General features: G+C 49.4%; 1 protein-coding gene across 1 annotated transcript in view; it reads right to left on the minus strand.

Annotated features, from left to right (window-relative positions):
* Positions 1-5354: 5354 nt before the first annotated feature.
* LIPH (lipase H) overlaps positions 5355-23398 on the minus strand; it is a 41909-nt gene continuing 23865 nt past the window's right edge. The window contains exons 7-11 of the mRNA XM_075555876.1: positions 21795-21965; positions 20000-20092; positions 17494-17605; positions 7138-7311; positions 5355-5442 (exon numbers count right to left, since the gene is read on the minus strand). Coding sequence (XP_075411991.1) covers positions 5355-5442; positions 7138-7311; positions 17494-17605; positions 20000-20092; positions 21795-21965 — 638 coding nt within the window. The remainder of the gene's footprint in view (positions 5443-7137; positions 7312-17493; positions 17606-19999; positions 20093-21794; positions 21966-23398) is intronic.

Below are 23398 nucleotides of genomic sequence, written 5' to 3' on the forward strand. Positions count from 1 at the left end.
TTGGATCATTTGTTCCTCCCTAGTCCTTGGTTAGTTGGAGCCCCCTTTCCTTTCCCCCACCGCCCCTTCTCCCGTGTCCCCCCAGAACCGTCGACCCCATTGTTCTCTCCTCCTGATTGCTCATCCACCTAGTTTGTCCAGATAGACTTGCATAGACAATAATATGTGCAAAAACAAAGCAAAGCATAACAAAAAATAAAACAACAAACAAACAAATAAATAACCAAGAACAAAAAGAGAAAAGCCCGTAACAGTTCCAGGTCTGCCTGTTGTCCTTTATAAGTGTTTTCTAGTCGAGTCCCCTGGGGCGCCCCGCCCTGGCCCCAAAGTCCCCCTTTGCCATCCCTTGGGGACTCGGTGCTTTGCTGCCCTTGCTGCTCTGCTGTACACCTTTAGTGTTCCACCCCGGTGTGGTGGGGCCGCATCAGGCACATCTCCCACCGCGTTTCCCCAGTGCTGTCCCTCTTAGGGCTATGTGTCTGTGAGGGATGTCATCGTGTCTCGTGGTGTGCAATGGGTGCTCTGAGCCAGAATAGTGTCCTGGGGCTTAGTGGGCCAGGGTGTGTTCCTCTCTCTCTCTCTCTCTCTCTCTCTCTCTCTCTCTCTCTTTCTCATCCCCTCTTTGTTTGCTCCTGATCAGACACACCCCTCTTCCTGAGCTGCAGCTTCTGTGTGGTCCATTGAAGTGCATTCCTCTGGGGTAGGGGTTGCCCAAGTAGTTGGGATTGGGAGCTGGCCCCTCAGGCCTCTCTGTTGGTTTCCTGGCTCGTGCCTATATGTTGCATTCATGTCTTGGCACACCGGGTTGAGTCTGGTCCCTTTCTCACTCCATGGAGATATAAATAATAGAACCAGCCCCCGCCCCCTAGGGTGGGTTAATGCCTCGTTACCGGCTACCCCTGTCTCTTTTGTTTGGCTTGGTTTTCCTATGGATCCCTGGGTTGTTTGCCCCTGCTATGGTCCCTGGACCTCACCCCAGGAATGTATATAGTAGTTTTTTCCCTATGCCCCTTTTTCATTTTTTTAAGCTTACCTCAGCAGACTCATGTTGTACTTGTCCTTTTGTGCTTGGCTTACTTTGCTTAGCATGATTTCCTCCGGTTCTTCCCATGCAGCGATGTGCTTCATGCGTTCATTACTGGAAAGCCTCACTTTTCTTCCACAGAGCAGCTGGTGCTTTTGAACTACAAACCTTGCTGACTGGAGGACAACTAACTCGGTGAATTATGGTATGTGTGGAATACTAGGTAGCCTCCTAAAAGGAGCCTTGATGGTGTTGTCAAGTGGCTACAGGTTGGGCTGTTAACCACAAGGTCAGCAGTTCAAAACCACCAGCCCCATCAGAGGGAGAAAAGGGGGCTTTCTACTCCGGCAAAGAGTCACAGGCTCTGACACCCACAGGGGCAACCCTAGCCGGTCCTGCAGAGTCTCTGTGAGTGGGGGTGGACTGAAGAGCAGTGAGTTTGACGTCCTTCTCTTAAAATGACCTTCTGAGAGGAAGTCCACGTTCCAGTCCCTGAAGGATTCCAGGTATACCCTCTTCGCTCTGGGATAGCAAGAGCCTGAGAGCTAAAGGTAGCCCGCTTTTAAGAAACTCACCTTAGGCCACTGAACTATGCCCAAGACACGATTACTACCAGTTTCCCCTCATTGTTTTACACCCAGCCGAGCTGTTCAAGAAGCCAAGCCCCATGAGCAGAGAGAGTGACGTCACTCAGCTCCCTCCCTGGGAGCATCCCTCCCTGCAGCATCTCCAGCAGCCACAGCTGCGCTGGGCTCTCCATGAACATGGTGGGTTAACTTCACTCTAGGCTTCTGGTGTGACTTCAGATGATTGGTCGGTTATTTCTCCGGCCTGGGAACGCTGGCCAATGTTTCCCACCTGCCTTTAGGGTCAGTGCCTCCTCCCTGTATGCCGCTTGGGCTGACACCGATTTCATCGGCACCGTCTACTTCCAGATAGCCAGGAAAATCTCACCCCGAGGTCCACAGCTGGGGACTGCCGCTGTTAGGTGCCATAAAGGCCATTTCAGCCCATAGTGACCCCAAGTGACAGAGGACAAGTGCCCTTATCGGGTTTCTTAGGGGCATCCTGACAGAAGCAATCTCCAGGTCTCTGTCCCCAAAAGCCACCAGCAAGGCTTGAACCACCGGCCTTTTGCTTAGCAGTCAAGTAGTTACCCACTAAGCCACCAGGGCCTGACCAGGCTAATGTTGGCATACTCACAAGTGGAATAGTAGAGGGAGTCCACCCTATATATATCCGATAGGATGCAGTTGCCTGATGCCCAAGCTCACTGCCATCCAGTAGCTGTGGACTCATTGTGACCTTTTTATGGGAGTAGAAAGCCTGTCTTTCTGCCCTGGAGCGGCTGGTGGTTTCGAAGAGCTGACCTGGCAGTTAACCCCCCCACGAGTTAACCCACTCGGCCACCATGTGCCTCCTCGTCTGACAGACAGCTCAAATAAAAACCAAACAAAGTTTTCTAGACAGTGTTAGAGAAGGCGCTGACTCGTGGATTTGTTTCTCTGGTCTACCTGGACACACACACACACACACACCCCTTTCCTGATGTTAAACCATTCAGTATTCCCTTGTTGTGTCTGCACACTGCCTCTTGATCCAAGTTCGGCATGAGTGCAATGAAGTGTTTTGGAATTCCTGTTTTTCTCAAGGCTACCCCTCGTTTGCTATGATCCCCACAGTCAAATGCCTTTACACAGTCCATTAAACACATGTAAACATCTTTGGGGTAGCCTCTGCTTTCAGCCAAGATCTATCTGGCACCCACAATGCTATTCCTTGTTCTATGTGCTCTTCTGAATCCCCTTTGAGCCTCAGGCAGCCTCCCGTCAATGTACGGCTGCTTCCAGTGTTGGATGATCTTCAGCAAAATTTCATTTGGATGTGATATCAATGATATTGTTATATAATTTGAGCATTCTGTTGGGTCACTTTTATTTGGGGGGCGGGCAGTCACCTTTCTTTAGGATCCATAAAATATGGATCTCTTCCAGTCAGTTGGCCAAGTAGCTGTCTTCCAAATTTCCTGGCTTAGACAAATCCTTCCAGTGCTTCCTCAGCTTGTTGAAGCATTTCCATGGGTGTTCCATCAATTCCTGGAGCCTTCTTTTTGAGTAATGCTGCCAGTGCAGCTTGAACTTCGTCCTCCGACACTATTGGTTCTGGGTCATGTGCTACTTCTGAAGTGGCGGGCTGTCGACTAGTTCCTTTTGATAGTGATTTCTGGACTCCTTCCAGCTTCCCTTGATGCTTCCTGTATCAGTCACTATTTAGCCCAGAGTTTCCATGTCGCCACTCCAGGCTTGAATTTTGTCTTGCATTCTTTCCGTTCCAGAAATGCTGAGCATGCTCTCCCTTTGGGCTTTCTAACTCTGGGTCTTTATGCATTGCATGATAAGATTTTACTTTCTATTCTCAAGCTGCCCTTGGGATTTTTCTGTTCAGCTCTTTAAATTCATCACTTCTTCCATTTGCCTTCATTCTATGATCGAGAACAAGTTCTGGAGTTTCTTCTGCTCTTTGGGAATCTTTGGAGGGAAGGAAACCTTTCTCCTGCAGAGTAGCTGAATTTTTCAAGCTGCTGACCTTGTAGCCAGCAGCCCAAATCATAACCCGCTGTGCCACCAAGGTTCCTCTCGCTTCCGTAGACACTTTATTCTAGTACACACACACACACACACACACACACGCGCGCGCGTGGAAGGTTCTAGAAAAGGTAGCAGCCCAATGCCTAACCAACAGTGCCACCAGGGCTCCTTAAGATAACAAAAGACAGAGTCAGTTAGCCAATGGCTATGAACATCTTTCTGTAATGGGTACAGAGGTGAATCTGTGCATGAGGCCACACAGGAGTCCATTGGCAGATGTGTATAATCGATGAGGTGGAGAGTCCACTTCTCCAAAGCAAGAGCTGTTCTCACAGAAGGCAGTAGAAGAGTAGTCCTAGCGTAAGAGGAGGAGGGCCGGGCATGGGCCGTTCAGGAACCCAGGCGCCTGTGTGCAGTGGCCACTGCTGGGTGAGTCATGCTCACCCTTCTGGTTCTGCACTGCAGGGGCTTCGGGCCCCAGGATCACAGTGGCCTGGCCTCCTTGGCCTAGCTCTCCAGGGCTTCTTGGCTGGATAGCTGTGGTCATTCCAGATTCACAGCTCACACCTACTTCCAGGTGAAGCCTGAGAATTTTTTGAACTTAAGGCCACAGATGCATCAAGAGCAAATAGGTTTCCTCTTTGAACTCACATGAGCAAGCCAAGCTACTTCAAAGGGTAAATTCTAATTACCTTCAAGAGGGGGGTGAGGGACCATTCGTTTGTTTGGTTTCATTTCTTCCATTTGCATCTAAGTATTTTCTAATGTGCCTTCAATAGCCACAGATTACATATTCCCTTCAACCATTGTGGATTGCATTGATAATAAGGAAAATCAATAAATAAAACCTTGTGGGGGGGGGGGTGGTTTGGCTTGAGGGTGTCCTGACAAGTGATCCCTTCTCCATGTTAAGTGAAAAAGCCCACCGTGGTCGACTCGATTCCAACTCATATGACCTTACATAAGGTCCCTGTGGCTGTAAACCTTTGTAGGAGCCGACAGCCTCATGTTTCTCCCACAGAGCAGCTGGTGCGTTCGAACCACCAACTCTGTGCTCGCAGTCCACCAATGACTCCACAAACCAGGCCGGGCTTTGTCTCTCCTACCTGCCTCTCCATTCCCTGCTTCCTCTGCCCGCTTGACAGACAGGCTCAGCAACTATGGTCTTCCCGTCTCATTTTCTGCTGCCCCCGGGGCAATAGCCCCCAAAGCAGCAGGTACTGGTGAAGGGGAAGCCCCCAACTATACAGAAGAAAAGTCGCATATGCATCAAGATAAATAAAAACATACATTAACATTTATTCAAAATCTCAGGGCTGTCTCTCCCCCCCGCCCCCCTCCACCACCCTTTGCAGATTTGCCTCCCCCACCCACACACCGGCCCTGTGAGGTAGGTCTGTTTCTTTGCTAGGAGGATGTGGCACAGGGAAGGTGATCTCCAGCCACGAATCCCTGTGACAGGGGCAGAGTAGACAGGCCAGGTTGGAACAAAGGAGGCCTCAGGGCACAGCTAAACTGAGCAGTGTGCAGCCGGGAGCCCAGCTGTTTCTGACTGCCCTAGTTAGGTGCTCTGGTCTCAGGATGGTTTGTAATCACAAGGTCGTTTGATGCTTGACAGTGTGACAGTCACAGAACACCGCTAAACAAAACGCTGGTCCTCCTGTGCTTTTTGTGCCTTGTGGAAAAGGGGAAGCACCACTGGTCCTTTTCCTGATGTTACGTGTGCCGTGTTCCCACCACGATTACATTTGCAAGGTTCGGCAAGGAAGGGGCTGGATGGTCGTTTCCTTGTTTTCGATCAGAATAAAGTCATACCGGCACATCGGGGCCCTAGGGACAGAAGGCAAAATGTCCTTGTCAACCAAGTTACAAAATCACCACTCTCTAATCGAGGGCATGAGATTATTTCCTTATGGAAGAAAAGGATTCTGACAATATGGAGCGTGCTTATGGTACAAGCAAAACAGCAAAAGGCTGGGTGAACTTTTTCACTGCCCACACAACTTCAACAAAGTCTAAAAGAAAATGAGAAAGAATGAAAAGCAAGTGTCTACCTCTGAAATAGTGACCTTATAGGCGATCATTTGGTTTCTTAACACTTGCTGTACTCTTGAAGATTTTATAAAATTGGCCTGTTTTCCTTTGATAATGAAGAAGTAATTTTAAAATCCCAGTTTTGAAATGTAACAGTTATTCTCTTAGACTAAATGTAACTAAATGTGTTCGGGTTCCCTGAACCAAGAAGAAAGACTTCATAAACACAAATGAAGCCATTTGAGATAGAGTTGACAATGCTGCAATGTGGAGTATGTCACATATGTCGCAAAACGCACATAGCAGCGCAGCCCTGTCCTTAAAATTCAAAAAGCAAAAAAAAAAAAAATCCAAAAGCATCTTTTCCCTTCCTCCTTTCTTACCCTCCCCATCTCTCCTCCCTCCCTAGCTACACACACACACACACACACACACACACACACGGTTGTTTTGTTTCTGTGTGCATTTCCTACCCAACTGAAAGACCAACCTCACTGCCATCAAGTCAACTCCAACTCACAGTGACCCTGCGAGAATAGAACTGCTCCTGAGAGGTCCCCAGGCTGCAAATCTACATGGGCGCAGAGAGCCTCATCTTTCTCCCTCGTGCGGCTCCCAAGACCAAGGATATCCTCAGTATCTTTCTCAAGTTTAAGAACTTTAACATCAATACAGTACTTTAATACTATGCCAATGGAATAAAAGATAACAAATTTTCTCTACCATTTAAATATTAGTCTATTTCATCAGTTTATCAAATTAAATGAACTTTTCTCTTTTACAGAAATGAAAAAATTCAACTCACAAGCAGTATAGATGGCAAGGGAGAATATAAATGTAAAATGAGGTACATACAAATTCATAGATATATATAAAATCATAGGTATGTATGTATGTATAAAACAACATTATTTTCTCAGATACAGGGGCATTTTATCATTAAGCATATACTAGGATGACTTTCTTAGTTTACTAGATTTACTATTATTATTATTTTATCACACCTATTCAGGAGCTATGGTGGCACTGTGTAGTAAGTGTTGGATTGCTAAACCACAAGATTGGTGGTTCAAACCCACCAGCCACCCATGGGAGAAAGACAAGACTTTCTGCTCTCATGAAGATTGACAGCCCCGGAAACCCTACAGAGCAACACTCTCAGACTCAGTGCAGGGTTTCACATGAAAAAAAAAAAACACAATTTAAATAAATAAACCAAATAAAAGTTGCATCATCCAGGATAAAACACTCCAGATCCCTTACCCTGCAGATCTAAATATTGGTCGGAGTGGCTAAAATGGGAGGGAAGTGGACTTGGGGTCTTTAGTGACAGACAAATTCATTTCAAACACGAACCACAGGATCGGCTCAAAGGCCGTGAGTTTGGTCGGGGGAAATCTTGTACTTCCCTGCCTGTGACTGACAGAGTCTGGGCAGAACATCCAACACTGTCAGAGATCAAGGGTTTGTGGAACCCTGTCTAGTGCCCACCTGTTGGGATGGTCAACCGATCTTAACTTCATTCGGAGAATCCGGAGCATTTGCTTCGCTCCGAGCAAACGCCCTGTAGTGAATGTCAAGGAAATGGTTGCCACTTCATCCAGGTCTTGATCAAATCTCGCAAGCAGGTTCACCTCTTGGTATTTCTGAAATGCTATAGCTTGACTGGAGGGAGAAGGAATATTGGATTGGACATGTAAATGGAGACCGAAGGGAAACAGTCCCACCACCTACAGGCCAATGCTAAGCAAGCAGCCAGAGAAGCTCTGGGTGGTGCCAGCGGTGAACCAGGTGCCAGCAGCTGTTCACCTAAAGGCCTGGCCATCTTTTCCCCAAAACCTGAGAGATTGAAATAATTCTATGAGACACAATTTTGTCTCCCATCACAAATGTGGGATTTTCCCGAGTCGGCATCTACTTGACTGGCTGCAAAGGCAGGAGAGCACGCCTCCACCAGCTGACCTCCACAGGCCAAGCCGCTGGACCCCACAGGACATGCAGGGCAAGCTGGTGTCCCAAGGAAAGACGGCGTGCCGATACTGGAGAGGGGCACCGTTACTGCCCACTGCTCTTCACCATGGCACTTCTCTACGGACTCCCCCGTCTCCTCGCGCCTCTGAGAAAGCCTGCCAGGAGGGACGGCTACTAAGGTGATGCTCCCCTGGGCCTCAGGGTTTGTGTGCAGTGGTTCAGAGATACGAACCCAGTTCTGGCTAAGTTCAGTGACAGTCTTCCCATGACACCACGCTCCTGGACACATAGTTGTGTTTTCTGTTCCCCGAGTAGAAGTCAGGGACAAATTTACTTACTACCTTTTTTAGCTGAACGACTTATTACTGGGAGTCCTGGGGGCATAGTGGATCACTTGTTTGGTGGCCAACTGCAAGGTCAGCCATTCTAAACCACCAGATTCCCTGGGGAGAGAGATGAGGCTTTCTCCTCCCATAAAGAGTGACAATCTCAGAAACCCACAGGGGCAGTTCTACCCTGTCCTTCAGGGTCACCATGATTCACTTGAGGTTATTTTGAGTGAGTTATTACCTGAGTAGTCGTGCCTATTCATTGCCTCATGGGAAGAGTGGGAGGAAATTATGCTAAGCGACGTCAGCCAGTCGCTAAAGGACAAGTACAACATGAGTCCCCTGAGGCATCATCAGCACAGCAGGTACAGGAGAAGAGCCACTTCTCTCACACTATCCGGGTTGAGGTATGGGCAGTTGGGTGGGGGACAGGCCAAACCCAAGGCCTTACATGTCATTCAGCATTAAGGAGAAAGGGGGGAAGGGGGAGGGAGAAAAAGGGGGGAAAGCGGGAATGGGGAGACAATAGGACTGGGGGAGCAGACCACCTGTCCACCCAGGGGGAGAGAATTGTTGATGTCTCCACACAACTGGGAGTGTGCATGCAGACCCCACCACAGCGCACCAAACCTTGAGGGCAGCGTAACCACGTGGAGCAACGCATGGACAGAGTCGCTGCAGGGCCCGCCCCAGTCAGAGCCAAACTGACCCCCACCCTAGAAGTCTGTGCTACAGAGGACAACCCTGAACGTACAGGTTGGGGAGGGGGCTGCATGCCACGCCCACACGGAAGCAAACCGAGAAGGAAAGAGAGAGAGTGAGGGTCTAGACCCCATATCCGCACACCAAGCCCTGAGGATGACATCCCTGCACGGAGCTGCTAAGACACAGAGAGACTGGGGGGCCGGCCCCAACACCAACTACTAAGTGGACACCTGCCCCTCCCCTCAGAAGAATTTATTTCAAAGGATGCCACTGAATCTATAGCTCTGGAAGAGGGACGTATCTGATGGGAGCACATGGGAGCAGATGAAGGGGAGGAGGAGAGAGTGGAGCCCACCAGGCTGTGAGGATGATGTTCCCAATTAGAGCAGCCAGTTGACAGAGAGGACCACATAGCTGGCCGCACCATGATATATGATGTCCCTCACTGACCCATAGCCCTACAGGGGACAACACTGGAGACACAGTGTAGGAACTGCACCCATCTGATCCCATCACACCGAGACAAAACATTAAGGGGGTACAGCAGAACAGCAAGAGAATGGAGCAGCAAGGTCCCCAGGGAATGCTGAAGGTGTACTTTGGGACCAGGGTGTGGTGCCCCAACAGACTGGACTGGAAAACACTCCTAAAGACCTACAAACAATCCTTGAACTAACTGCAAGCTTTTCTTTCTTGTGCTTTGTTGTTTTTGTCATTGGTTTGTTGTTATTGTTTTGTTCTATATTGTTGCTTGGTTGTGCTCTGTCTTGTTTTTGAGCATGTTATTGTCTCCGCAGGTCTGTCTAAGTAAGATAGGCTGGATGAACAATTGGAGGAGAAAACAACGGGACCGATAGTTCCGTGGGGACATGGGAGACGGGAAGGTGGGGGAAAAGGTAGTGGTGTTAATAAACCCAGGGACAAGGGAACAACGAGTGATCCAAATTGGTGGTGAGGAGGGTGTGGAAGGCCTGGTTGGGCATGGTCAAGGGTAATGTAACTAAGAGGAATTGCTGAAACCCTGGTGGGGTCTGAGCATGATAGTGGGACAGGAGGGAAGTCAAAGGAAATAGAGAAAAGAGCTGGGAGACAGAGGGCATTTATAGAGGTCTAGATAAAGACATGTACATATGCAAATATATTTATACATGAGGATGGGGAAATAGATCTATGTGCATATATTTATAGGCTTAGTATTAAGATAGCAAGAGGGACATTGGACCTCCACTCAAGTACTCCCTCAATGCAAGAATAGTTTCTTCATTAAACTGGCAATCCATGATGCTCACCTTCCTGACACAACTGCTGAAGACAAAGTGGGTGAACAACTAAATGTGGTGAAGAAAGCTGATGGTGGCCGGCTATCAAAAGATATAGCATCTGGGGTCTTAAAGGCTTGAAGGTAAACAAGTGGCCATCTTGCTCAGAAACAACAAAGCCCACATGGTAGAAGCACACCAGCCTGTGTGACCACGAGGTGATGAAGGGATCAGTTATCAGACAATCATCAGAACAAAAAATCTTACCATAGTGAATGAGTGGGGGAGTGTGGAGTGGAGACCCAAGGCCCATTTGTAGGCCACCGGACATCCCCTTACAGAAAGGTCTTGGGGAGGAGACGAAACAGTCAGGGTGCAATGTAGCAACGATGAAAAATACAACTCTCCTCTAGTTCCTAAATACTTCCCAATTCTACCTTACAAATCTGGCTAGACCAGAGGATGTACACTGCTACAGATAGGAACTGGAAACAGAGGGAATCCACGGTGGATGATCCCTTCAGGACCAGTGATGTGAGTGGCAATACTGGGAGGGTGGTGGGAGGGTGGGTTGGAAAGGGGGAACTGATTTCAAGGATCTGCATGTGACTTCCTCCCTAGGGGACATACAACAGAAAAGTAGGTGAAGGGAGATGTGGGACAGAACAAGATATGACAAAATAGTAATTTATAAATTATCAAGGGTTCATGAGGGAGTGGGGAGGGAGGGGAAAAAATGAGGACCTGATGCCAGGGGCTTGGGTTGATAGCAAATGTTTTGAGAATGATGAGAGCAACGAATGTACAAATGTGCTTTACACAATTGATGTATCTATGGATTGTGATAGGAGTTGTATGAGCCCCTAATAAAATGATTTTTAAAAAAACACAGAGAAGACTGTAGAGCCGACAACAGCTCGAGACATGATGTCCCCTCACTGGATCACACCGAGACAGAGGACAAACTGGGGACACACTGCAGGAATTAGTCCAGTCTACCCCCACAGTGGGGTGAACCAAGAAGGGTGCATAACAGATCAGCAATGGGGCAAAGAAAAGCCACAAAGTCCCTGGGGAGCCTCCAAAATAGACTTCAGGCTAGGAGGGGAAGTTTCCAGAATTCCCCCAGGACCAGTGGTGAGATGGTCATAAAGGTCAGCAGACACACCTGGAATTATCTATACTTTTGGACGTTGTTTTGTGTGTTTTTTGTCCGTTATTATTTTTCTTTATATATATATAATTTTTCTGTTTCCTTTTTTTTCTTATTATTCAATGTTTTGTATTCTTTTTTGTATTGTCTACATTATTGTTGGTTGGCCCACCTATAGAATATAGGCATGAGAAGCAAGCCTGAGGAGAAAGCAAGGTTCTGGAGGGACTTAGGGAGAGCAGGAGGTGGGCAAAGGGAGCCAGGGACCGGGACCAGTGCCACAGGCAGGAATTCCCTACTAGGGAATTAAAATCAAGGAGGATGGAGAGATCCTGGAGATGTTGGAGCAACAGCAACCTAGCTGAAAGGAATTACTAAGGGGCAGAAGAAGGGCGAGTGCGATGGTGGGAAAGGAGGTAAAAGAAAGCCGAGGAAAGATCTAGGAAGCAAAGCTACGGGCAGCGGTATAAACATAGGTGTGTAATATGTAAATATATGAATTCATTAAAACAGAGGTATTGGCATAGGCACATATATTTATATGGCAATACATTGAGGAAGTGGACAGACGTTGGGCCTCTGCTCAATCCCTGCCTCAGTGCAAGGGCACTTTGTTCTAACAACCTGACAATCCATGATGCTCACCCTCCCGGCACAATTGCTTAAGACAAACTGGGTGCTTAAGCAAATGTGGTGAAGAAAGCTAATGGTGCCTGACTATCAAAAGATATAGCATCTGGGCGGCCATCTAGCTGAGAAGCAACACACCCACATGGAAGAAACACACCAGCCTGTGTGATCATGAGGTGTTGACAGAATCAGGTAACACGCACCAGAAGACCCTAAACAACAAAAAAACATTGTTGAGAACTTGGAGGGTCAGAGCAGAAACCCAAAACCCATCTGTAGACAATGCGACATCCCCTCACAGAAGGGTGACAAGGAAGGAAGGGATAAGTCAACCAGGGTAAAGTATAGCACCGATGAAACACACAATATACCTTTAGTTCCTTGAGGTTTCCTCACTTCCTACTATCATGACCCCATTCCTACCTTTCACTTCAGGCTAGACTGGAGCATATACACAGGTACAGATAAGAGCTTAGGACACAGGGAATCCAGGTCAGATAAATCCGTTGGGAACAGATATGGGAGTAGTGATACCAGGAAAATAGGAGGAAGGTGTGTGGGGAGGGAGGGGGATGTTTGAAACCATGGGGGGAGGGAGACAGTGGTTGGTGTAAGATATGAAAAGAATGATAATTTATAATTTATTAAGAGGTCATCATGGTGGGAGGGAGGGTAAAAAGAGGAGCTGATACTAAGGGCTCAAATAAAATGTAAATGTTTAGAAAACAATGATGGAACATATGTATAAATATGCTTGAGACGGTTGATGCATGGATTGCTTTAAGAGCCCCCAACAAAATGATCTTTAAATAAATAATTTAAAAGGTGTGCCTATTTATGTTTCAGGCCCGCCTCTCGTGAAGAATCTTCAGATAGCTACAGGCCCAGGTTCCAATACTTTGTTCCAAGTGTGTGGGGATGTTTTCCACAGATGGAAACCCAAATTGAGCCCAAGGTGGATTCACTTGGGGAGGCCGGGTGGGTCCATGTCTTTCTGAGTTGCCATGGTTACTGAGTGACCCTTGCCATGTTCACGATCCGCAGCCTAGCTCTAGTGATGAACCCTTCCTTTAGGAGGAGGTGACCCCAGGTCTACTAGATCTGTGGCCCTGCCCTGGGAAAGTAAAGTACAAGCCGTAAAACGAGACTGAACCATATCCACAGTTTGGGTTCTCAGTTACTCAAAAAAAGGAACCTCGGTTTCCTGGAGGATGACTGATCCTCAGAGGTCACTACCAACCAAATCCACTGCTAGGAAGTCTATTTTGACCCCCAACCACCCCCGAGGTAGAACAAAGCCCACCCATCTTCGTGGAGCGGTCAGCTTTGTCTTTGTCCCACAGAACCCCTGCAGAGTTTGAACCGCTGACCTCCACATTGAGCAATGCTGTGCTTAACCCACTGCGCCACCAGGGCTGCCGTGCAGAGACCCGCGTGAAGAGATCCTAGGTTCAGGAGAACAAAATCTGAAAAGCAGGATCTACATATAGACCTCCTGCCTGGGGGACGGACAACAGAAAAGTAGGTGAAGCAGGACCTACATATAGACCTCCCTGGGGGACGGACAACAGAAAAGTGGGTGAAGGGAGATGTCGGACAGTGTAAGACATGATAAAATAATAATTTATAACTTATCAAGGGTTCATGAGGTAGGGAGGAGGAGGGAAGGAGGGGAAAATGAGGAGTTGATGCCAGGGGCTTACGTGGAGAGCAAATGTTTTGAGAATGATGAGGGCAATGAATGTACATTGACATAATTGATGCATGTATGGATTGTGATAAGAGTTGCATGAGCCCTTAATAAAGCGATTAATACTTTTTTTTTTTTGAAAAGCAGAAGCTACTTGTCTCAGGGCCAGGAGGGGCGCTGAGGTCCAGGCTCCTGCAGCGGTGAGAACCAGCACGGCTCCCAGAAACACGTGTGCCAGGTCGCTGGGAGAGAGGGCTCAGCCGGGACCCAGTGGGGCGCTGTGAGGGGGTTGGGGGGTGGCCGGCGTGGGCGCGGCTGGCACGGGCAAGGCTGGCGCGTGTGCTGGGGGTGTCAGCCAGGGTTGCACACCCGCCTGGCCCACTTTCCCACTAAGCGCACGCAGACGCAGGGGCAGGGGCAGGGCTGCAGTGCTTGGCGGGTGACCTTGGCCTTCCAGCGCCTTCCGGGGCCCGCATGGCTGAAGGCCAGGAGAACTTGGAGAAATGCAGACCAGGGGAATGGAATGAGGATGCCAGTCTTTCTCAGCGCTGCGCGTTACAAATGGGATCCTGGACGAAAGCACTCAGGCCATGTCATGGCTGGCCCATGTCATGGCTAGGCGGCTCAGCATCTCACCGCAGACTTCCAACGGCTCCCATGGGGCTGGGAACCCATCAAGGCCCAGACCAAACAATGGTTCTGAATCGGGACCTTGTAGGAAAGGCAAGACTGCCCCTTGTAGGGCTTCCCATCTAAGTGCTGGCTGCTAACAGGGGGGCGAACCCACCAGACTCTCAGCCACCCCTTCCGCGGGAGGGACATGCGGCAGGCAGCTTGCGCCCCTAAAAATGACAGTATTCTAAACCCTAGGGCCAGCTCTCAGTCCTAAGATCCACTGGGAGCCGGTGGTCTTGGGATGCGGCCATCTTTTTTGGGGCCGCACGGAGGTCCATCTAAGGTGGGGCAGGTAAGGCTGGTTGCCTTGGGCGCTGCTTGAAATGGGCCGTGGGGCAGGACGCTGAGCGGTTTGTATTAATCACGGCAGCTCTGAGCGCTCACTCAGCGAGTGAAAACCAATCCTATCAAATCCGGGAGGCTCCGCGGGTCAGGGCAGCCCGTGCTATCTTGCTCAGCCAGCGGAGAGAGAGAAACAGAGGAAAATGACTTTGAGCGTGGGCTTAGCCTTTTCACCCGCGGGAGCGAGGACGGTGCCACCGGTGCACGGTCGTGTCCATGCAGAACGTGCGAGGTCCAGGGTGAACCAGCGGGACCTGCCTTTTGAGCTGACGCTGTGTGGACGGGCTCTGGAGGACTGGCTCGGATGTCTGGATCTTTCGTGCCGTTCAAGGCTCCCCCAGGCGCTGCTTCCTGCCACCTCTTTCTCTTCGAGGGAGCTGGTGTTTGCAGCTGAGCACCTCCTCGCTGCACCACTAGGCTCCGAACCAAAACCATTTAAAAGCCACTGCTGTCCAGCCATTAGGGACTCTAGAGGGCAGAGTAGAGCGGCTCCCTAATTTTGTTGATGCTGTAAGCATTTATGGGCGCAGGCTGCCTCCTCTTTGTCCCCAGGAGCGGCTGGTAGGCTCGAACTGCTTCCCTGTCAATCAGTCACCCAAGCTTGCCTCACTGCACCACCATGAAAGGAAAACAAGTCCACTTCTGAGTACTCCAGTTCTAGGCAGGAAGCAGACCACCAGCACGTGACCAGAGCCACTTGACTTCTGAGAAGACTCCCAGAAGGGCAGGCCCTCACCAGGCCAGTGGCCGGCTCAGATAGAGAGCCGAGTCAGAGGGCCACCCATTCAGCCGGAAGGCTCCTGCTCAGCTGTGTGGTTAGCAGTCAATAAAAACTACACGTGTGTGTCAGAGTAAACCCAGGATTTTTATCACCTCCGTGGAGTTTCAGTGGCTGCTTGTTCTGAGGCATCTCTGGGTGGACCTGGACCTCCACCAAGTGTGTGTAGTACGGGGATGCCTTTGGTGATGGGACTGGTGGTAGGACTGGCACTTTTGTTAAACTCAGTGCCATGGAGTCTATGCTGACTCAGCAATCCTATAGGACAGGTAGAACTGCCCCTGTGGGTGTCTGAGGCTGTAACTCTGCAGCACAAAACCTCCTGAGAGTATTGAAAAGCCAGGATGTTACTCTGAGGAGTAAGGCACTCCTTGACCCCAGTCATGGTATATTCCACTGCGTCACACGCATGTGAAAGTTGGACATTGAATAAGCAAGTCCAAGGCAGGGCAGCACCTTTGAATTGTGGTCCTGGAGAAGAGTAGTCCAAGTACCAGGGACCGCTCAAAGGACAAACCAATCTGGCTTGGAAGAAGTGCAGCCAGAGGGCTCCTCAGACACAAGGGTGGTGAGACTTTCTCTGGCCTAATTCGGACATGTTGTCAGGAGAGACCGGTCCCTGGAGGAGGGCATCATGCTTGGTGAAGTAGAGGGGCAGCGAAAGAGAGCTGTTAACGAGATGAATTGTTACAGTGGCTGCAGCAGGAGGATCAGGAAAAGGGACATGGTGAAGATGGCAGGGCCACCAGGCTGTGTTTCATTCTGTTGTGCACAGGGTCGCTCTGGGACAGAACCAACTCATGGCACCGAAGGACAACAGCAAACTCTTTAAGGGTGAAGAAAGCACATAATTGTCCCTCGGATAGGCTGGTGGCTTCACACTGTTGAACTTGAGGATCACAGCCCAACTTGTAAGCACCCCTCCATCAGAGCCCTACGCCCTCTTGTTGCACATCCCTCTACTGCTTAAATCCGCTTCACAGGCATGGATAGCTTTCATGAGCGTTTAGAGGAAGGACGGACAGGAAAGAGAACAAGAAAGGGAAAACGGTACTGATTCTGGTTTTTTACAAGAGCCAGGAAAAACAACAAAATCATGTGCACCTTCATAATTTTCGTAGTATAGATATTTAAATTGGGGAAAATATTTAAATTGGGGAAAATAGGTATTTATGGCTGAATGGGAAGGCAATACACAATAAGAGGCAGATCAGGAGAAAATTAGGGAGGCCAGGCAAGACCCTGGGAAGTTTGCCAGCGTTAAAGGCAACAGAAGTCAATACTGTTTATACACAATCTTGCAGCAGGGGGAAATCTATGATTTGGGTAGACTTGCAGGCTGAGCAGGGGGGAGAGGGAGAGTGGGGATATGCCCATGAATTCTGACTCATGTGCTTCCGGTTTGACTGAAGGCATTTTGTGTGTTATCAAGGGTGATCGAGGGTATGTGCATGTGTTAGGTTTGATAGAGGGTATATTTATTTTTATGCATAGAGTCATGTATGAGGAGAAGCACACAGAAGATGAGGTTTTAAAGCTTCTTAGACAGAACCACCTTGAGGGAAGGCATCACTGGACCTAGGAGATCAGGGCCATAGTCTCAGGGGACACCCAGGTCAATTGGTGTCAGTCTACAAAGGTGGCACTCTACACCCAATGTTGGTGAGCTGCTGCCGGGTCTTAGAAGGTCGTGAGCAGTCAGTCACCTGAGGTGCAACTATAGGTGTCTCTTTGTCCAAAGAAATGAAAAGTGATGACATTCCAAAGACATGTAGAAACAGTCTCTAGGATGAACGAACCACATCAATACCAATCTCCCAAACCGAGACCAGAAGTAGATGGTGCCCGGCTCCCATGTCAACTGCTCTGAAAGGGCTCACACTAGGAGTTTTGGGATAGAGTGGGAGAAAAGCGTGGAATAGAACTCAGAATCATCAAGGAGACCAGGTTCATTGATTGGCTAGAGACTGGGTTGGGGGAGGGGACAAGACTATGCCCCTGACCCTTCAGCTCTGGAACTGATTTAAGATCAAAAGAGCAGCATTGATCCCAGGACAAAGGTCAGAGGGTAATAAAGACGAAATCAAAGCACAGGGAGGAAATTCACTCCATGATGGTGCATTGAGTCAAAATGCATGTGAACTGATGAATGTAAAACTATGGTCTGCTCCACAAAGCGTCATCTAATTCACAAACACACACACACAGAGCTTTTTTTAAAAGGGAGGGGGGGAAGGGGTGGTGTCCATTTGGGATTTCATTTTGCTGAGCAAAAAGGGAAATGGAAAATTACAAACTATCCCAGCCCAACTTACTGGTCTATTTTGGATTCTGTAGTAATTCCAGCTCTGTTTTTCAATTTAATCGTAATGAATCCTCTTCTTATATCCTTGTTCCAAGATATAATATCCACAAAATAATGATATACTGCAAAACAGGCAGAGAGCACGGTTCAGAGAGAGGGACTCCCACCTACTTCCTGGAAGCAAGAGCACCCACCTTCCCTGATCCCCAAGCTTTTATGGCTCTTCCTCTGCAGTCTGGGCACACAGACCCAGCATAGAATTTTCTAACTCCCTCGGCTGCTCCTTGGTAAGGATGGTGTGAGTGAGAGCAGAGTACAGTGCTAGCTAGTCGCCACATTTCGACATTACTGAGGGCTCTTGGCCTACTTACGGGAGTCCCGGTGGTACAGGGGCTTACAGGTTGGCCTGCTAACTGCAAAGCAGTTGAAACCCACAGGAGAAAGATGAGGCTGTCCACTCTTGTAAAAGCGTTCCGGTCTTGGAAACTCCCTGGGGCAGTTCTCTCCTATCCCGTATGGATCAACTTGATGACATTTGAGTTTGGTTTCTTTCGTTCCATTCTGATCTATTGCTGAGTAGGAGGGATTCACTTCAATCCCAGGCCATTTTAGATTAAACCACCAAGGGGCCATGAGGTGGCTTCTGACGGCTGCCAGGAGCCTCCACAATCTCATCCTGTCTCCGCCGTCTCTCCCCAGTCAGGCCGGGCCACCTGCACTTCTGTACCGCATGCTCGCGCTTCCTCTCGGGCCGTCCTCCTGTCTACTACCCTTTTACCAACGCACCCTTTGCCACCTCACCCCTCAGGATGGACTGCATGTCACCCCTCACCTAAACCCTCACACTAAGCCACGTCGCCTTTCCTGGAGTTCGGTCATGCCCAGAGCCTTCGCTACTCAGCACAATTACGAAACCTAAGAACGACCCCCACAAAGTGGTCAATGCAAGGGTTCAGTCATACAAAGAGTGCGCCAGAAAATAATCTTGTGGATTTTATTGAACGGGTAAAACTAGAAAATACTACACCAATAACTAAGAAGGGGCGAATGAATAAGCCTTCTTTGTAATCCCAGCACAAACCCCCGCGGGGACCCCGACACTCACTCCTGTCGAGGACATGAGAGCTCAGGGTACATTCAGAGAGCTCCCCCTCCTGCCTAAGGTCAGGGGTGTCATCCCATCACAGCAGTCATAGTGCCTGGCTCGTGGCCAGACTTTTACGGAAGTGGAAAGAGCGCAGGGAGAGGACAATTACGCGAAGAAACAAGGCCTTGTGATCACTTCATGGACCATCACGCTCAGGGCCCGGCCCCATGAAGACCAGGCAGATGCCCCAGTGCTGAGCCATCCTTCACACCCGGCTCCCGAGGAGAAAAGAAAGCCAGTAATTTGCAGCCTCCTCCACAACGTTGCTCCCAAGAAAAGTGCCAACAAGGACCAGGATGCAAGACACACATCTGCCCAGGCAGATTCTTAGTGGCCTCCCATGTAGCTCATCCTCTGCTGCACCCATTGATCTCCCACGTGGATCAGCCAACTTCCTCCCCACCCCCACCGTGTTTGCTGAAGAGGCGGAGCAATCGACTGTACTCACACATTAACCTTGTTTTGTGTGTTTGTTTTCAGTGATCATTCTTGCATTTTGTAAATGTAGCAAAGCGTGCTGAGTAGGTTTGAGGTGAGCCCTGCTCCTGACTAGAACCTCCAGAAGGGAGATCTCACTTGGGGTGACGTCAGGGAAGGCCTCCTGGCTGCTTGGTGCTGGAACTGATCCACAGAAGCAGCCGATACTTGGTGCTCCCTAGTCTCCAGCTCAGGTCTCTTGAGCAGCAAGAGGAGTTTAATTCTCACAGCCCAGGAGGTAGATCCTGATCCTCACTTTACCAATCAGAACATTCAGCCTCAGAGACGTGAAGTGACTTTGACAAGGTCACACAGCCATTAGGTGATGGTGGCAGTGACATCCTTTCATGTAGGGGTGGTATTCAACCTGCCAATCAGGTGACAGCCTGGTGGTACCTCCTTGTGGGTGTGACCTTCTCATAAGGAGGGTTCTGGAAACCCCCCTGCACCCAACCCCTTCTCTGCCTTCATCTTTCCTGTTGCCTGATTCTGTTCGCTGCCAGAGCCACCGCCATTGGACCCACACAACTCTGCTCCCGCCTGGCTTGTAATCTTCCTGCATTGTGAGTCACTGCAAGGGGCTGCATGAGTCTAGACTACTATCAGACTTATGGACTTGAGTTGGACTGGGCTGGGATGTTCTCTTGATATACAATTGCTTTTTGATAGAAAGCTCTTTCTTATCCATACATGGACGTCACTGGACTTGTTTCTCTAGTCAACCCAGCCTCCCACAGGGATAGAATTGGATTTGACCCAGGACCACGTGGCCCCAAAGCCCATGCTTTCATGTCCCTCATTGGTCAAGAAGTAGCCAGGAGACCAAGAGCCGGCCATTCTCAAAGTAAAAGGGTTGGGCAGAAAGCAACCCCCAGCCCCATGCATCACTCACAGCAGTACGGTTTCTTGGAGGCTGTGTCAAAGAATACTGTTGTTGGAGTGTCTTTTCTTCCCAAATAGATTTTCCAACGATCAGCATAATAGCCTGTGAAACAAGGTGGGAAAGAAAGTGTGTCAACGTGTCTTATTACATGGCAACGCAGGTGGGAAGGGAGCAAGAAGGACGCAAGTAGATCTGACACCTCTCCAAGTCCACGGTGAAGACCCACAGGGCCACCAGGGCAGGAGTGTGCCCAGCACACAGACAACTTGCTGGGTGACTCTCTCCTCAGAGCTGGTGTTTGCCAAAGGCCCCCAAAAAGCATTCCCCATTTTGACTGGCATCTGTCACGCTGCACTGGGTCTTGGTCAAGGTGCCTGGAGGTCGGCGGCAGCGGCACCCATTGGTGTGGACTAAAGTCTGCATGGATGTGGATCAGCAGTACACTCATTTATAAATTAAGAGAGATGCAGGTTTATCATTCAAAGAGCATCACATTGGCAAAGTGATGGGCTTGCCTGAAGAGCTACCAGGGGCTCCCTAAACGGCACAGAACCCGGACGTGTCCTGAGAGTCTCTCCCGAAGCAGGTGGGTGTCCTCCTTCAGGCTCTTCCCTGCAGGGAATGAGGTCGAATGCAGCTCTGTGGGGCTACCTCCTCTCTGTCCCTACCTCCAGAGAATGGCCTTCAGGTCCTGACTGAATGACCGAGGTCCAGGCACCAAGATTTTTTTCAAAGCTCGCTAGATAAGTCTGTAAGGTTTCAGCAGCTTCTCCCTCTGAAATGGGGAGCTGAGTCCTTCTTTTGGGTCTTGTTCCGAGTCTGAAGCTCCGCCGAAACCCGTTCACTTTGGGTGACCCTGCTGGCATTTGGCATGCCAAGGACATCGCTTCCAGCCACATGTAGGCCGCCACAGGATGACAAACTGAGAGGTGAGTGGAGGCAGTGAACATGAGGAAGGGCCTCAGGGAGATGGATGGACACAGCGGCTGTATCAATGGGGCCAACCCCAGGCACAGCGGTGAGGCCGGCACAGGACCCGGCAGTGTTTCGTTCTGTTGTGCAGAGGGTCGCTTTGGGTCAGAGCCAATTCGACGGCACCTGACCACAACAGGTAAGTCTGTGGTACCATCAAGGTCAAGAACCCCTTCCCCATTACAGGCCCTGATGTTAACATGGACACTTCCTTTTGGAAACAACAGAAAAATTCTCATGACCGCCCCATTTTCTAAGTCCTCACCACCTACGACAAGTGTGTTGCCCATTAGCATCCAGGTAACCAGCCCGCACAGCACCTAGGACCCACCTGACACCCAGACACACTCACCAGCGCCCCAGGGAGGAAAGGGCGGAGTTTGAGGTCCGGACTTGCTGAAGTGGAGTGATCAGCAAGGCCCATTTGTCAGGACGGTACCTGGGCTCATCGTGGGCCTTGGCTGAGGGGCTGTGTACGTGGCAGGGTGTTCCTGCCTCATGGGACAAGGCTGTGTACCCTTCTGTGTCCTAGTTCAGCTTGGAAATTTTTCTGGATCTCTCTCTCTCTCTCTCTCTCACACACACACACACACACACACACGCACACACACACACACACACACACGAATAATGTCTCTGGAGGATGGAAAGCTATACAGATTGCTTGGAAACACTTATTAGGCGACTCGAGAATCATTCGCAGAACAAATGGATCCCAAACAAACAAACTGATGAAGCAGACTCTTCTAACCGATAAACTCCCCAGGCTCCTTTTCAGAGAGGTGCGTGGGCCCCGAGATCCCCGCCACATTCAATGTGTGGTTGGGCTTACCCATAAGGGGACAGGGGTCTTTCTGCTCTGCGCCGCAATTGATACACAAACCGTTCCTGTAATCCCGGTAAGAGCGGCAGGGGTAAGTGGTGAGGTTGCACTTCTCCGTCAGGGAAGCAAGGTACAGGAACACCGCCCTCTGATGGTCGCACTTGAAATAGGACTGCATTCCTGGAAGGGAAAAGGGAAGATTAAAGAGAACACGGGAAGCGTCCCATAAGACTACGTCGCAGGGCTTACACACGCACAGATACATACACAACTAATTGTGTCCACTTACTGCAAAGCACGACAGTCTCGAGTGCCCTCCCTAGACGAAGTGCTTCAGAAGACAGCACTGAAGACACAGCTTGGGGAGCATGGCAGGTCTGACCCTCCCCCATGGGGCAAGCCAAGAGGGGGGTGCAATAGACCAGCAATGGGAGCAAAGCCTCGAGGTCCCTGAGGAGTCACCATTGCAGACTTCTGACTGGGGTGATGGGGGAGGCGGGGGGCAGAGCTTGGTACCTCCTCTGAACTGGTGGACGTTGTTCACAAGGGGGCCACACTGGAAGTATAAAGGTGTATCAGGTGGGGCAGGAGGGCACTAGACTGCTCCATCCTGGACTGTAGGAAGAGCATTGGGGTCTCATAGAAGGTACACCCCTCAGACAGGAACGCTGAGGACTAAAGGGTATAAGTGGTGTTAGGTAAGCGGGTCCTGGGACATGGATCCGTGAGAGAAAAGGGGGTTGGACCAATGGATTCTAACAGGGCCTGCTCAATATTTAACAGAGGGATGTGCATCTACTCTGGGTCAGGGCAACAGTTAAACTGGGAACTGTTTGTATGGTCTCCCTCTCTTGCTTGCTTTTTTGCTTCATGTCTGTCTATAAAAGATAGGCAGGATAAGCAATCCCAAGGAGACCTTGGGGGGAGTGGGGTGGCAATGGGAGAGGAGGAGGCGGGGGGAGGGAGTGATTTGACAATAATGACAGGGACAGGGGAATAGCACGGATCTAAAGTAGACAGTGAGGAGGGGGTAGCATGTTTGATGGTGCTTGAGCAATGTAAATGTGTCCGAGAGGAATTACTGAGAGGCGAATGGTGGGTAAACATGATAGTGGGACAGGAGGAAAGAAAAAAGAATAAGTAAAAATTATATATAGGTATAAATATAGATATGTATATATATAAATATATAAAGATAGGGTATTTGCATGTATATGTATATATCTAAAATAAGGATGCAGGTGGACTTTGGGCCTCTACTTAAATCTTACCTCAGTACAATAACCGGTTGTTCTAATAATGTGGAAATGTATGATACCTTCCCGACACACTCTCTGAAGACAAAATGGGTGTCTAAGTAAATGTACTGAAGGAAGCTGATGACGCTTGGCTATTAAAAGATAGAACATCTGGGGTCTTAAATGCTTGAAGTTAAATCTCCTAGCAGGGAAGCAACAAAACCCAAATGGAAGAAGTACACCAGCCTGTGTGATCATGAGGTGTTGGTTGACAGGACTAAGTCTCAGAAATTCAAAACCAAGCAATCAAATCGATGTGAATGAGTGTCAACAAAGTGGAGGCCCCAAACGCACCTGTAGGTTAATTGGACAGTC

Source organism: Tenrec ecaudatus, chromosome 8 (assembly GCF_050624435.1).
Source record: "Tenrec ecaudatus isolate mTenEca1 chromosome 8, mTenEca1.hap1, whole genome shotgun sequence".
Classification (NCBI taxonomy): Eukaryota; Metazoa; Chordata; class Mammalia; order Afrosoricida; family Tenrecidae; genus Tenrec; species Tenrec ecaudatus.